Below are 16,158 nucleotides of genomic sequence, written 5' to 3' on the forward strand. Positions count from 1 at the left end.
ACAGTTACTCTAATAATCATACAAATCATTTGCGATTCTATTCAGAATGTTATAGTCATTCTCTTTCTATAAGGAGATTTTTTCCCTTAGTTGTAAATCTTGGCTTTAATCTATCCTGTAAATTCAGATTCATTGAAATTAACAAATCCATACGAGTTCATAGATTTTTTTATAATATTTTGTTCGACTAATCCAAAAGGAACAATAGGAATGACATCGGTCAGAACATTGACAACCTTCTTTATGGTTAAAAAAATCTCATTTTTGTTGTCAATGTCTTAAAATTTTTGTTTCACGGTTTTGAAAAATCAGCCACAGAAGAAATTATCGGATCGAGTCGCTGACTAGATCACTCTCTTAAAGACGTTTTGCAGCAGTGCCCAAAATTATGCAAAGTAGTTGAACTACTGCGTCGCCTCCATGATAAAACAGTTTGTTCTATATTGAACGATTACTACTTGAACGGTAGATAATTGGTCTTGAAATACACCCTCTGATGGTACAAAGACCATTCGAATATGGTAAAAATACCACCGTAGTATGTGATATAATGACCAGTCGTAATAATTTCTCAAACCAAGAGAAATTTCAATAATTCTTCAAAGAGAATTCAATAATGGTCATTTGACCACTCTTAAGGAATTCTCAAACAAAGAGAAATTCGAATAATTCTCTAAAGAGAATCCAAAAATAATATTTGATATTTTCTCAACTCAAATGAGAAGAAATTAACATTATTCTCTAAAGAGAATTCAAGAAGGTACTCAAAAAATTCTCTAAAGAGAATTCAAGAAGGTATTCAAAAAGTTCAACGAGTAGAAAGAAAGGGGAAGAAGTTGGCGCTTCGACAATTCAAAAGAGGCGGAGTTATGAGAGTGAGAAAGGAAAAACTCAACTAAAAGAGTTGTTGGTGCGTATTGAAATGGAACATGTCCACTCCTTATATAGTGAAGTAAGTTACCAAATTTTATGTAAAGTTAGTTGGTTACCTCCATTACAACATACTATTTCATTTATAATTATTATTTTTTATTAATAATTATAATATATTAATAATTAAAATTAATTTAAAAATAAAAGATTCTTAGGCTTTTTAAAATACTTCCCAAATACTACATTTTATAAAAATTTATTCTTTGAAATGTTACGCCTTGAAAAATTATGTCTGAAATTAATTTTTTATATCGTGAAACAAACGCCCCTAATAATTTTTTAAATTTTATCTCCTTATATTACAATATTAACATAATATTCCAACAACACTCATTTAAACTTCTTTTACAAATAGTAATGAAAAAAAAAAAAATTTCAACTACCTTTTAGTTTGCTCGTGTGCAACTTCCCTGCAATTAATCGTCATGATTATATAGGCCCCGAGAGTAGAGGTGGGTGGAACACGACTGCGCGTGAAGCATGAGCAAAGAAGGAAGAAGAGGGAACTGTGTCGGTAAAAAGGTTAGCATTGACACAGACAGCTTAACTCAATTCCCAACATCTTGTCTCTTTCCCTCAAGGCTCTCATTCACTCTATATATCTCTACACTATCCCATTTTCCTTTCTTATCTCATCTTCCAACTGCATTCTAATCTAACCTTTCTCACTAGTCTAGCCACATACACCCTTCAATTAATAGTAAATCACTATGGAGCTTCATTTGAGTCTCGCTCTCTCCAACTCTCATGCCTACGATGCTTCTACCAAGACTCATTTCCCTAATAAGAAACGTAGTTTCTCCCAACTTTTGGAACATGCAGCAGAAACGTCTAGTAACACCAACAGATCAGATGTTATGTTTCATACTCTTTGTCTTCTCCCATTAACTCCTGGCCACTCAGATCATCATGATCATGAACACTCCTGTCACAGTTCCACTTCCACCATAACCAAGTAATACATTCTTCAATATATATTTCAATGTTAGTATGTTCATAATCATAGGGTAACAATATGTTATTTTATTGGTTTATAGGAGAGGTGAAGATGATGAAGAAGCTCTCGTTGGTTGGCCTCCAGTTTATTATAGGAGAAAGAAACTTCGTTATAATGAGGATCACGTGGTGTCAAGAAATTACGTGAAGGTGAAGATGGAGGGTGTAGGAATAGGTCGAAAAGTTAATCTTAGCACGCACCATTCATTTCACACTCTCAACCAAACTCTGATGCATATGTTTGGAAAATGTACGTATATCTATATATTGTTTATTCAAATACCTAATTATATTTCCAAGCTAATTAGTTGAGATTCCTATGGGATTGATTATTAACAGGTGATGATCAACAACAGTATGAACTGGTTTATCAAGACAAAGAAGGTGACTGGATTCTTGCTCAAGATGTTTCATGGAGGTAATTAATAATCACTCAGTAATGTAACGCCTCAAATTGTTCAAGATGTTTCTAACTATACAGTAACTTGTGTGTTTGTTTGCAGAAGTTTCATTGAGTGTGCCCAACGTCTCAAATTGCTCAAGATCAGAGGATAATTCAGCCCAAACATTTGTTCATGTTTTAATTTTGGAAACCCAGATATTAGTTCATGGATATTTTTTGCGTTAACTGTATGTATCTAAACTAGTTGGATACACACCAGCTTCTGACTGAGTTGTTTGGTTACGTAACATGTAATATTGTAGCTATGTATAGTAGCATAGTTCGATCATTATTCTTTTTCTTTTGTGTTACCGATCCTCGAAATCAAGAACTGAACTCATAATTAGTGTTAGTGATATATGGAGAATTGAGCATTTTAATTCTTTCTATTAATAATATTAATTGTTTCTTAATATAAATGAATAAATGATAGTTTTGATATCTTCATTTAGTAAAATACCAACATAAATTTAAAATGGCTTATTTCCGTATCGTATCTAGAAATATGAGTAAATTGAGATGATTGACTCCTGATGTGACATTGCAAGTTTCTGAGGCAGTTGAATTTGGAATGGATCTCTAAAATTAACACTACGAAGATAAAGTAATCGAGTTTAAAAAGAAATAGAGTGAAGTATGAAAAATGTGTAGATTAAGTCTTATGGTAGCTATTGTTGGAATGCCCCTCCTTCATGATTCCGCTGTTTTTCATGTATTCATGTGTGTCTTTATTCGCCCTTATTCCTTGGTCTCAATGACCTTTTTATAGTGTCAGCTCTCCCCTTCAGCGGGTCTTCAAGGGGAATGGCTTTAGTTAGTGGTTAATGACTATTAACCTTTCGTAACAGACCTCTTCAAACACTTGTAATCGATTTATGCCATTGACCTTCTATAACCGACTTGGTCATAATGGCTCCAGTGACCTTTTGATCTCTGGTACATAAGCATCAGCTCGACTCCAATTGCTCGATATATCTGACTTACATTATCGGCTTTAATAACTCGGCTCTATGGATTACGGGATTTACATTAACCTCCCGATCACGAGACCCAACAGGTTGAAGTGTTCTGACAAAGAATCCCGGAATTAGCTGCTTTCCTACCTGGTTGAGATTCATCTAGGCACCTCTTCGTGACTTGATAGCGGGTTATTTAAGAATAATGATCATGGATATCTTTTATGATACTTTCTTTTTCTCCTTGTCATAGTCGGAGAGAAAGTGCCCTACTTTTAGTAGATAAGTCGTAGAATCTTGGTAGTTATGAAGAAAATCAGAAAGCCCCTAGCTGGTTCTCGACCTATAGTCGTTGTAGAACTCGGTAAGGTCTAAACCTTGGAAAGTCGGAGAGCCCCAATGGATTTTCAACCCACAGTTGTCTTGGAGATCTGTAGGTTTTAGACATAAAGAATTGGGAGTAGTCCTAATGGATTCTTGTTTTTATCGAAGTAATGAAACCAGTGGATTCTATCTATGCGTCATAGAATAAAATAGGTTATAGACATAGAGTAGTCGACGATCCTAGGTAGGCTCTGGACATAGAGAAGTTGGAGAGTCCCGATAATGTCTTGACCTTTTATTGATTGTAGAACTCAGTAAGTTCTAGACGCAAAAGGGGTAGGAGAGGCCCAATGGGTTCTCGACCCGTTGATAACATCCAAATCAAGGAAGACCATAGATGTTTCACTAGCTGGAAACTCCTGTGTAAACCTTGCTTCATTTTCCTCATGATCTCGAAGGATTTTTGGCATGATCAACGTCATAGTTCGCTCTTTAGTGATTCATTTTTTCCCCGTTTTACCCATCCTTCGAGGATGCATTTTGTAATGCTTGGATAACTTCTTTCCTTTTAGTGAAATGTTTTATGCTCATCTGAAGCCTTTTTATTGTTTTGAATGCTTTTTATTTTCTCCTAGCTATTCACTTAAAGCCCTATGCATATATTTAGTTGGGCTTAATTCCTTGTAGGTATGTATTATGCCCATGTCAGATATATATCCCATCCAACTTCAGTATAAGTCAAAGGTCCGATTAACATGAACCGAAAATATGTTAACTTTTATCTTGTTCCCTGAACTGTAAATAAGAGTTTTACACTTGTTGATGAACCTTGTCACTTTGTCATGGAAGTTTTATGACACCCGGACTATTTTATTGCTAGCATCTTTCAAAGTATTCTGATTTAAAGAAATATTTAATCAACCCCAAGCCATGGGGGTTTTAATAGTAACCAAATCTTTGAAAGATTTCGACGTTATCCGAAGTTCTTTTTATGATAGGCTTGTATACGTTTCTATGAAATTTATTTGCTTCACATGACCAACATATCCTTAACCGGGAATCCCTAACCGGAATGCATGTACGACCCCCAAGCACGAGGTCAATGTAACAAGGCACATCACATTGAATAAAAGCTATCCCGACTTACAATGAGAAGTACATCTTGCGTGATGCTCGAATTACTCCAATCCCGATTGTTCTGTATGGAAGTTGCTTGCTTTTAGTGAATTCTCACGGGCATTGAAGTTACTTAACTCGGCTGAGAGTAATGTTCCTCAGGACCGGGGAATGTTAACTCAACTCGAAGACTGAGGAGTGCAGTTGTTTAGGAGTAATTTCGCCGAGCTAAAAAGTTACTCGACTCGAAGACCGAGGAGTGTCAACTCAACCTGGGTACTGGGGAATGTAGCTAGATGGGAGTAATTTCGCAGAATCGGTAAGGTACTCAACTCGGGGGGGCGAAGAGTGTCAATTCAACCTGAGGACCGACGAGTGCATTCGGCTGGGAGTAATTTTACAAAACCTGTAAGTTTCTCAACTCAGGGTCCGAGGACTGTCAACTCAACCCGGGGACCGAGGAGTGCATCCAACTGGGAGTAATTCGGCAGAACCGATAAGGTTCTCAACTTGGGGGCCGAGGAGTGTCACTTCAACCTAAGGACTGGGGGAGTGTAACTAACTGGGAGTAATTCCGTAGAACCGGTAAGGTACTCAAATCGAGGGCCGAGGAGTGTCAACTAAACCCGAGGACCGGGGAGTGCAGCTGGATGGGAGTAATTTCTCATAATTGGTAAGGTACTCAACTCAGGGGCGGAGGAGTGTAAACTCAACACGGGGACCGGGGAATGCAACCAGTTGGGAGTGAAGTTATCCGTTAAGTGTCTATAGCCTGAGCTTCATGATTGTAGATTGGCTTACTTTGTCTTGGAATGCATCTTGCTCCTGCACACATGATATGCAAACTAAAGGAACTCAATTGGTTAGTAGTAATTTTATCAGATTCTTTCCCTCATGAGATGGGTCGACTTTGTCTTATTCTGCTTCCATTTGTTTAATTCGTGTGACATTTTAGTTTCTTCTGACCATAGCGTGCAATTGCTCTTCTATTGAGAATCTGAACTCTTTGGTAGGATACAGATTCTTCCCATGACCCTCCACATAATTTTTATGATTATTTTAGAAAAAAACGAAGTGCCTCCCGCCCGCGCAAGGGAAATGAGCGACATCCATTGCTTAAAGTAAGTTCTAACAAGTTCTTTAAAATTACAAACGGCAGAGACATTATCCCGCCTTATCCGAAAATATTTACTCAAAACATAAACTTGTGTTTTTGTCCAGCTTGTATTTTGGTGCTCCTTAAGTAGTTTGGCATCACTCGCCTCTTCATCGGTGACTAGTTATCTTACGCTTGTTTGCTTAGTAGCCCAGCCTCTATCGTTAATCAAATTTTTAGACAATTTCTTTGTAGACCCCGTTGAGGTGAAAACCCTGCTGAAAACCCCAAAATACCATTCGGAGATGCATCTCCGAAAACATAATTTTTTTTGAGATTCTAGTTAATTCGGATATGCATCTCCGAAAACACCCCAAAAAATTGGGAATTTGGTTAATTCAGATATGCATATCAGAAAAAACCCAAAAAACTTGTCAGAGGTTTTTTCGGATATGCATATCCGAAAAAACTCCAAAAAATTGAAAATTTTGGGATATTGATTAACTCGGATATCTTAAAATTGATATAATTTTTAAGCTAGGAATAATAATAATGATAATTATACTGTTCATATTTTTATTCTCATTCCAATTATAAATTAAAAAATAAAACTCATAATTTTTTTTTAATTATTTTTTGATAAATTTCATATGAGTAATTACTAAAATTATAACTAATACACAACAATTATGATTATATAATTATGATTATATAAAAAATAAATACATTAATAATTATCAACAAAAATTTAAAATAAAAGAGATCAATTAAGAATAAAATTATTTACTACTTTATTCATCTTTTAATATAAATTTTGAATTACATAATTTTTCAAAATAATAAATAAAAATCATGAATATAAAAATTATTGGGATAATCATACGTTACCATATAGACGAGATTCAGATTACCTCCTATAATTTTTTTTTGGATTACCCCTGTAATTTTAGGGCACCCCCTAAGCGTGTGAAAAACAGTGAGAAATTAGAGGGCAAATAAAAAAAAACAATTTTACAGGGGGTCATAGGGGGCAAAAACATAGAACTTTTCATATTTTAAGGAGGTAATCCAAAAAAAAATTATAGGGGGTAACCTAAATCTCGCCTATATGACAGAGGATCATTCATTATTAACTCAAAATTATTTTAATAATTAATTATGATAAAAAAATCATTTATATACAAAATAATTTTTAACTTTAAAATTGTTTTAAAAATTTTATTTATGAAATAAATTTTTTTAACTATAAAATTGTTTTTGAAAATTAGTTTATGAAATGATTTTTTTATGTATCATCAAAAATAATAAATAAATAGTAAATAAATATTATTATTATTATTATTATTATTAATTATATATATAAAAATAAGGTGTTGATTTAAATATTTACTAGGCTAATATTATTATTATATTTTGATTATAATGATATATATTTAATAATATATTTTAATTAATACAATTAATGATACTATTAATTGTATTGATTCACTTTGATTTTAATTTTTTAATAAGTATTGAGTTTTTCTGATATGCATCCGAAAAATCCCAAGATTAAAAATTGGAATATTTCAGATATGCATCTTTCTAAAAAAAAATGTCTTCGAAAGTGCATATCTGAAGTCACATTTTTTTCTAAAAAAAAAAGTGTTTTCAGATATACACATCCGAAATAACCCTTTTTTTCCAAAAAAAAATATTTTCAAAGATGCAGTTTCAAAATATAGAAGTATTTTAAGGTTTTAACCACAAGTTATTAAGAAACCAGAGAGGTGTATAAAGAAAGTGTCAATTTTTAAAGTACATATGTGGAGTGATCATCCTTGTGCGCCTAATTAGCAGGCCCAATATATTTGAGGGTTATCTCGCAAAATCATGATCATTAAAGTAGGAAATTTCTTTATAGACCTCCCAGGTTTTTTGGTCACTTATTTTGGAAATACATTTCCGAAATCACTTTTTTTTATGAAAAAAAGTTGATTTCGGAAGTGCACTTCTTAAAACACCTTTTTTAGGAAAAAAAAGGTATTTTCGGAAATGCAGGGGTGTCTTCGGAGATGCATGTCTGAAATATTAGAAAAAAATGTGATTTCGGAGATGCACTTCCGAATTCACCCCCTGGAACATTTCGGAAGTGCACTTCTGAAATATTGTCTGCACAAAACAAAAAACAAACCAGTGAAGAAATATTTCGGAAGTGCACAGATGTTGTCAAAGTCAATTTTTCTTGGTATCTGGTTTAGAGTTTCAAAGTCAATTTTTGCGGATCTTGTCTATTTCATTTTCTCGTTGTATCCTTGAAGCTAAATCTTTAAATCTTGGTTGAATAGTTTTACAAATAGAATGAATCTGGTCTTGAACATCAGATATACATTCACTAAGATTCATTGTTGATGCTATGATTATCAATGTTTTTGTTAACTTATACAATTTGTATTTTTGAAATTCATCCAACTTATAATCAACTGTGTGCATTATAAAAAGAAAAATATTTTTTCGGCACTTAAAATCTATCAGTAAAGACTTTTAAAAATAAATCATAGTTGTTCAAAACCTTAAACAACAACAACAATAAAAAAACAACGCCTTTGTTTGAGATGAATTGCAAAAGGTGAAATAACATTTTGTTTAAGGTAGAAGAACACTTTTTCAATTTTGCAATCCATCCTAAAAAAATATCCATTCGACGGTGATGCGGCAACAAATAAGATAGTATTAGGGTAAAATTTGTTCAGCGAGTGTTTTATGGTAAAATTTGATCATTTTATCCCTCGATTTATCAAAAAAACCGAAGGGTTAATTCTTTTACTTTATTGATGTTAACAAATAAAAATATAAAGTGCATTAGCTGAGATTCGAAGTATGTCCTGAATGGTATATCACCTCGGTGTTTATAAAAGCAAGCTAAAGCGCCTGTATGAGAGATAGCATTCAACTTAAACCATTTCTCCTTGCATAATTATTGACATTCAATATGCAAACCGTAACAATCTTTCATATTGTAAGATTGCTTATATATAAAAAAATGCAGCATGTCCGAGTTCTATTTAAGGTGGTAGAGACCTGTCTTGAACGTCAGACATACATTCACTAAGATTCATTGTTGATGTTATGATTATCAATGTTTTCGTTAACTTATACAATTTGTATTTTTGAAATTCATCCAACTTATAATCAACTATGTGCATTATAAAAAGGAAAATATTTTTTCGGTACTTACAATCTATCAGTAAAGACTTTTAGAAATAAATCATAGTTGTTCAAAACCTTAAACAACAACAACAATAAAAAAAAACAGCGCCTTTGTTTGAGATGAATTGCAAAAGGTGAAATAACATTTTGTTTAAGGTAGAAGAACATTTTTTCAATTTTGCAATCCATCCTAAAAAAATATCCATTCGACGGTGATGTGGCTACAAATAAGATAGTATTAGGGTAAAATTTGTTCAGCGAGTGTTTTATGGTAAAATTTGATTATTTTATCCGTCGATTTATCAAAAAATCTGAAGGGTTAATTCTTTTACTTTATTGATGTTAACAAATAAAAATATAAAGTGCATTAGCTGAGATTCGAAGTATGTCCTGAATGGTATATCACCTCGGTGTTTATAAAAGCCGAGGTAACAAGTTGTTATATATATATATATATATATATATATATATATATATATATATATATATATATATATATATATATATATATATATATATATATATATATATATATATATATATATATATATATATATATATATATATATATATATATATATATATGAGAAAAGCAGGGCTGTCTTTGAGGACGTGTAAGGCGGAGTACCGCACAAGGCCTCAATTTTTTTACGGTTAAACTGTAACTAAATAGGCCTCCTAAATCTTTGTCACTATTAAAATGAGGTTAAATAAGGCCTCTAATTATTTTGTCATGGTTGAACCATGACTAACCTACACAGGGCCTCCAAAAAATTGAGACGGTCCTGGAGAAAAGAAATCATGCACTGACAATGTAAAATAGTTTTACACTGTCAACCAATCACAACCATGCATTTAATTACATTCCACTTTTATTTTAAAAACTTTAAATGACATGGTATTTTGTTGACTTTTTATTGGTTGATTCTGTAAAATAACTTTACACTGACAGTATATATATATATATATATATATATATATATATATATATATATATATATATATATTTATATATATATATATATATATATATATATATATATATATATATTTCACCTTGGAATAAAATCTTGATTTTTATCAAATGACTTGAAAGTTTCGTCATAAAAAATGTTATTTGTTGTAATGTGGATCCTGATGCATAGTGGTTCGAGATCTATCTTAGTTTATTGTTGATTTAAAATATATATTCAATATTTATAATATAATTTAAAAACAAGGCAAATAGACGAGGAATACATTTGTCAAAAAATGAGAAATTTTAAAAAAATTTCTAAGAGAAACAAATAAAAAAGTAAAGCATGATTAAATTAAAAATTAAAACCAATTTGTTGATAAAAAAAAATTTTTATGCTTGTGATCATACATACTGCTAATAATTATTAGTGTTATAAAAGTTACTCATAATTCTTCAAAAGAATATGTTTCTTTGACATCAAAATCCAACAAATAATTTCATGTATATATCTAAGACAAACTAGACCTCGGTTTACAATGCTAACAATTTCATTTAAATAACAAAAATATCAAATGAGTTCTACAAATTATTATACTAAATTATAATCCTACAATTTCCTCCCATCAAATTTTCCCATCAAAACTTATAATAAATAATAAATTTTTAATTATTTAATAATAAATAAAATAAATAATAATTTTTCAATTATTTAATCATACTACATTATAAGTCTACAACTTCTCTCACATAATTTTCCCGCAAATCTAAAATAATTTATAATTTAATTAAATAAAAAAAAGTAATTAATAAATAATAAATTAATTAATGATTAAAAACCCATTAACCGAACCGAACCACTCTTTCTAAATCATTTTCTTTCATTTTTTTTTTTGTAAAATTTGGCAATTAATTTATTAAATAATATAATAATTTAATTAAATAAGAAAAAATAAGAGAAAAGGGGTGATGCACTGACAATGTAAAATATTTTTACATTGTCAACCAATCACCACCCATGTATCCAATTAAATCATTTTTTTATTTAAAAAAAACTTAGTGACATGACACCTTTATGATTTTCTATTGGATGATAGTGTAAAATTATTTTACAATGTCAGTGCACTACCTTTTAACTCAAAAAATAAATATTACTAACCCACCAAAATCTATAATAATTTATAATTTAATTAAATAAAAAATATGATTAATTAATAAATAATAATTTAATTAATGATTAAAAAATCCACTGACCGAACCACCCTTTCTAATTAATTACTACATATATTTTTTGCTTTTCTTTATTCCAATCGATATGACTTTTTTTAACTTACATTTTTTACTTCATAAATTTTTCATCAGCATGATATAGTTCCGGAATTTAACGTTTGGATGTTTGCAAATTACGTTCGGCTGAAGATGCATTTTAGAGTATATAAAAGTATATTTATCCAATGATTCGCGTTTTTTGAATTATCAAAAGCAAAAGATCTAGAATTTGATTTTCACGAGGTTGGTCTCTATTATAGTTTAAATAATGTAGTTCATGTCAAAAAATTTTTTTTTAATTAATTTAAAATTAGTATTTGTGATCTATTATAATTATTCATTTTATCATTTAACTCTAACATCGTGTGTGGCATATTGTTTTCTATTACAGTATATTTTTTATATTTATTTATCACACCATTTACTTTTTAATTGAAAATATGACAAATTTTATGTGTAATCATGTTAAATTTATAAATTAATTTTATATAAGTTGGGCTACTTAGTTTAAATAATGTAGTTGATGTCAAAACTATTTTTTAATTAATTTAAAATTACTATTAGTAATCTATTATGATTATTCATTTAACTTTAACATCGTGTATAGCATATTGTTTTCTATTATATTTTTTATATTTATTTATTACACCATTTACCTTTTAATTGAAAGTATGACAAATTTTATATGCAATCATGTTAAATTTATAAATTATATTTATAAAAGTTCATCGTCAAAAATGATTTAATAACATATTTCCGTGCATCGCACATGTAGACGCTTAGTAATTGTATATTGTTATATCTTTTAGTACCAAATAAGCTTTAGAAATATTTATCAATAAAAATTATTTTTAACCTAAACTTATGACTATTCTCTCACCCTGTTATGATGGAAGCCAGGCCCAAACGAATTAAAAGGAGACCTATTAAGCTGAATGATTTCATTTAAGTTCAGGGGGTGCTTTTAATAGTTTTATTAAGTAAGAAGAAGCTTTATTTCATGTTGTTTGGCCCATGGCCCTTTTAGTAGAGCAAAACCCTACTATATATATGTGTATGTTGTCTTTATGAAGTAAGAAGAAAAGTTGTTTTATCTTATTGTCTTTTTATGCAATTCCTAGATCTAAAGTTAACCTAGCATAGTCTAACATTGGTGCTTTCATCAATTGCCCTCAACCCTTCCATGGCTCCACCTAAACCTCCAAACCCTTCTTCTAAAGAGATTATAGAGGAAGCTATCCATATTTCTTCACAACACCTTACCCATGCTATGGCTGAAACACAAGAACAAATAGATACAAGGTTTGCTCAACTTTCAGCATCTATAGCTCAGCAAGTAGGGGAGATTCATACAAGGCTGAATTCTGAAAAAGAAGATGAAGCTTCAAAATTTGAAGCTATCTTGGCTGCCATCCAAAAGGCAGGTCTGCAAGACAAACTACCTAGGGTGACGAATGCTGCTGCACAATCTGCATCACCTTCAGGTATTGCACAAAATTCCTCTACAATTTCATTTGGTTCTCCCCATTCACACATACTCTTACACCAGCACACTCACCTCTTAGAACACCCACCAGCCACCAAAATTCCACCCCCAACCAGCTGTCGCGGTGACGTCAGCAGCCACCGTAGTGACGTCAGCACTCCCATCAACCCCTTTTAACCCATATCCCCCTTTATCACAACCTCACTCAGCGTTTATTCCCAATACCCCATTTATCCCTACACCTACCCATACAATACCTTACCACCAGCTATCCCAAGCACCACCATTACCTACTTTTAGATCACCTAAGTTAGATCTGCCACTATTTGATGGATCCGAACCATTAGAGTGGTTATTTCAAGCAGAACAGTATTTTAGTTTTTACAACCTTCCACCAGAAAATCGTTTAGCTCTAGTCTCATTTTATATGAAAGGGGATGCTCTAGGTTGGTTTAAATGGATGCACCAGAATTATTTGCTTAGTGATTGGTATTCATTTACAAGAGCATTGGAGCTCCGATTTGGGCCATCCACTTATGAAAATCATCAGGCTGCTTTGTTTAAATTAAAACAGCATGGTACTGTTATGGAGTATCAAACAAAGTTCGAACAATTGGGAAACAAAGTTATTGGGTTGCCACCAGATGCAATTTTAAATTGTTTTATTTCGGGTTTGCAACCAGAAATTCAAAATGAGCTTGCTGTGCATAGACCTACTTCCATTTCCCAAGCTATTGGGCTTGCTAAATTAATTGAATCCAAACTTAGAGACACCAAAACAAAATTTGCCAAACCTTTTTCCACCTCTTATCCAAAACCGAACCCCACTATTCCTCATATTCAGCCCACAAAACCCTCAACACAGCAAACCCAGCCCAGTTCCTTGCACTCCAAACCGGCCCAATCCTCTTTTCCTATCCGCAAGCTTACCCAGGCCCAATTACAAGAACGAAGAGCACAAGGGCTCTGTTTCAACTGTGATGAAAAATTTGTCACTGGTCATAAATGTTCTACTAACAGATTTTTCATTTTATTGGCTGAAGAGGAAATTAGTGATAATCACACCGAGGTGGTGGATGTTGATGACCCCCATAATGAACAAGTGTTGGCTGACACTTACTTTCAACTCTCCCCACATGCACTAACAGGTCAATTTTGCCCCCAAACACTCAAATTTCAAGGGTTGATTGGTGGTCTCAAAGTGATGGTTTTGATAGACACTGGCAGCACCCACAACATCATGCAACCAAGAATAGCCCGTCATCTTAATCTTAAAACTACTCCAATCACTCAATTCTCGGTGATGGTTGGTAATGGCTCACATTTGCAATGTGAGGGGATTTGTCACAATGTTCAAATTCAGTTACAAAACAAACCTTTTACACTTCCTTTTTACTTGTTACCAATTGAGGGAGCAGACCTCGTATTGGGAATGGCTTGGCTTAGAACGTTGGGGCCCATCAAAGCTGATTTCTCGATTCCCTCACTCACCTTCCAGCATCAGAATGAACACATCACTCTGACAGGTAATACCAATTTTTCACCCTCCCAAACCACTTTTCACCAATTGCGCCACCTTATTCATACTGATGCCATCGCCTCTTTTCACCTAATGTTAATGGAACCTATTGAGCCACCAGCCCAGAACCCAACTCTTGACCTCTCTAGTATCCACACAACCCTCCCATCAGAAATTACAACATTACTAACACAATTTCAAACAATTTTTCACCCCACAAAAGGCCTCCCACCCCCAAGACCACATGATCACCATATTAACTTATTACCAAATACCTCCCCTATCAATGTTAAGCCTTACCGTTACCCCCATTCAAAAAAAGATGCCATGACAGTATTAATACAGCAAATGCTTCAAGATGGCATTATCACTCCTAGCACTAGCCCTTTTTCTTCCCCCGTATTACTTGTTAAAAAAAAGGATGGGACATGGCGTTTTTGTGTGGACTATAGAGCCTTAAATGCAGTAACAGTTAAAGATTGTTTTCCTATACCCACAATAGACGAACTGCTTGACGAGCTAGGTTCAGCCTCTATTTTCACTAAGTTAGACTTATGCTCAGGTTACCACCAGATCAGGGTTGCATCGAGAGATACGTATAAAACAGCTTTTCGAACTTTTGACGGTCATTATGAATTTTTAGTTATGCCATTTGGTTTAACTAATGGTCCTTCTACCTTCCAATCAGCTATGAACGATTTATTGAGACCTTACCTAAGAAAATTTGTGTTGGTTTTTTTTGATGATATTTTAATTTATAGTGCCAATTTTACTGACCACCTAACTCACTTGCAGCTAGTGTTTGAGCTCTTACAGGAACATTCTTTCTTTGTAAAGTTATCTAAGTGTGTGTTTGCAGCTAAACAGATTGATTATCTGGGTCATGTGATTTCTGAGAGTGGTGTTGCACCCGATACGGAAAAAGTAAAAGCAATTTTAGACTGGCCACAGCCACGTTCTCTCTCGACACTTCGCGGTTTTTTAGGCCTCACCGGATTTTATCGCAGTTTTGTTAAAAATTACGCCACTCTCGCCGCTCCCCTCACCGACTTGTTACGTTCCACTATGTTTACATGGAGTACAGAGGCTGAGCATGCCTTTACAGAGTTGAAGTACAGAATGACCGACATGCCGGTTCTTGCACTTCCAGATTTTACAAAAATTTTCTTAATTGAAACCGATGCGTCTGGAGTGGCCATTGGAGCAGTGTTGTCACAAGGAGGGCATCCGATTGCATTCTTCAGTAAGAAATTATGTCCAAGGATGCAGGCGGCATCAGTATATGTGCGAGAAATGTTGGCCATCACAGAAGCGGTGAAGAAGTGGCGCCAGTACCTGATTGGACAGAAGTTCCATATTTTCACAGATCAGAAGAGTCTCAGGGATTTATTACTACAAAGAATTCAGACTACAGAGCAACAGAAGTGGACAGCGAAACTACAAGGTTTTGACTTTGAAATCTTTTACAAACCTGGTAAATCAAATATTGTTGCTGATGCTTTAAGCCGCAAGTTTACAACGCCGGAACCAGTTCTGTTAGCCTTGTCGTCTCCTACTCCTGATTTATTCTGCACCCTGCAACAGTTTTATCACACAGATAGTGCAGGTCAGCAGCTAGTCACAACAAGCATACAGAACAATACTCACAGTGATTTTCGTTTTACTCGTGGCTTACTTTATTACAAAGACAGAGTGTTTATACCTGATATCCAACAGCTGCGCCTGAGTATCATGCAGGCATTCCATCACACTCCCGAGGCAGGTCATTCTGGCGTCACAGCAACGTTAGCTAGGCTTCGCGCGTCTTTTTGTTGGCCAGGTGTTTACATGGATGTAAAAAAAATGGTCAAACATTGTTTCATTTGCCAACAGAACAA

The 16,158-nt window shown here is 33.3% G+C and overlaps 1 protein-coding gene across 1 annotated transcript; it reads left to right on the top strand.

Moving 5' to 3' along the window:
• The first annotated feature begins 1,556 nt into the window (after positions 1–1,556).
• LOC131603973 (auxin-responsive protein IAA28-like) lies at positions 1,557–2,761 on the top strand. Its single transcript, XM_058876461.1, has 4 exons — positions 1,557–1,888; positions 1,971–2,179; positions 2,269–2,347; positions 2,433–2,761. The coding sequence occupies exons 1-4, from the start codon at positions 1,644–1,646 to the stop codon at positions 2,482–2,484; spliced, it is 585 nt and encodes a 194-aa protein (XP_058732444.1). The 5' UTR covers positions 1,557–1,643; the 3' UTR covers positions 2,485–2,761.
• The last annotated feature ends 13,397 nt before the right edge of the window (positions 2,762–16,158 follow it).

Source organism: Vicia villosa, linkage group LG1 (assembly GCF_029867415.1).
Source record: "Vicia villosa cultivar HV-30 ecotype Madison, WI linkage group LG1, Vvil1.0, whole genome shotgun sequence".
Lineage (NCBI taxonomy): Eukaryota > Viridiplantae > Streptophyta > Magnoliopsida > Fabales > Fabaceae > Vicia > Vicia villosa.

Coding starts and splice junctions, on each gene's coding strand:
- LOC131603973 (XM_058876461.1), top strand. CDS start 1,644: ATGGAGCTTCATTTGAGTCTCGCTCTCTCCAACTCTCATGCCTACGAT. Junction 2,180..2,268: donor GATGCATATGTTTGGAAAAT/GTACGTATATCT, acceptor GATTATTAACAG/GTGATGATCAACAACAGTAT. Junction 2,348..2,432: donor GCTCAAGATGTTTCATGGAG/GTAATTAATAAT, acceptor GTTTGTTTGCAG/AAGTTTCATTGAGTGTGCCC.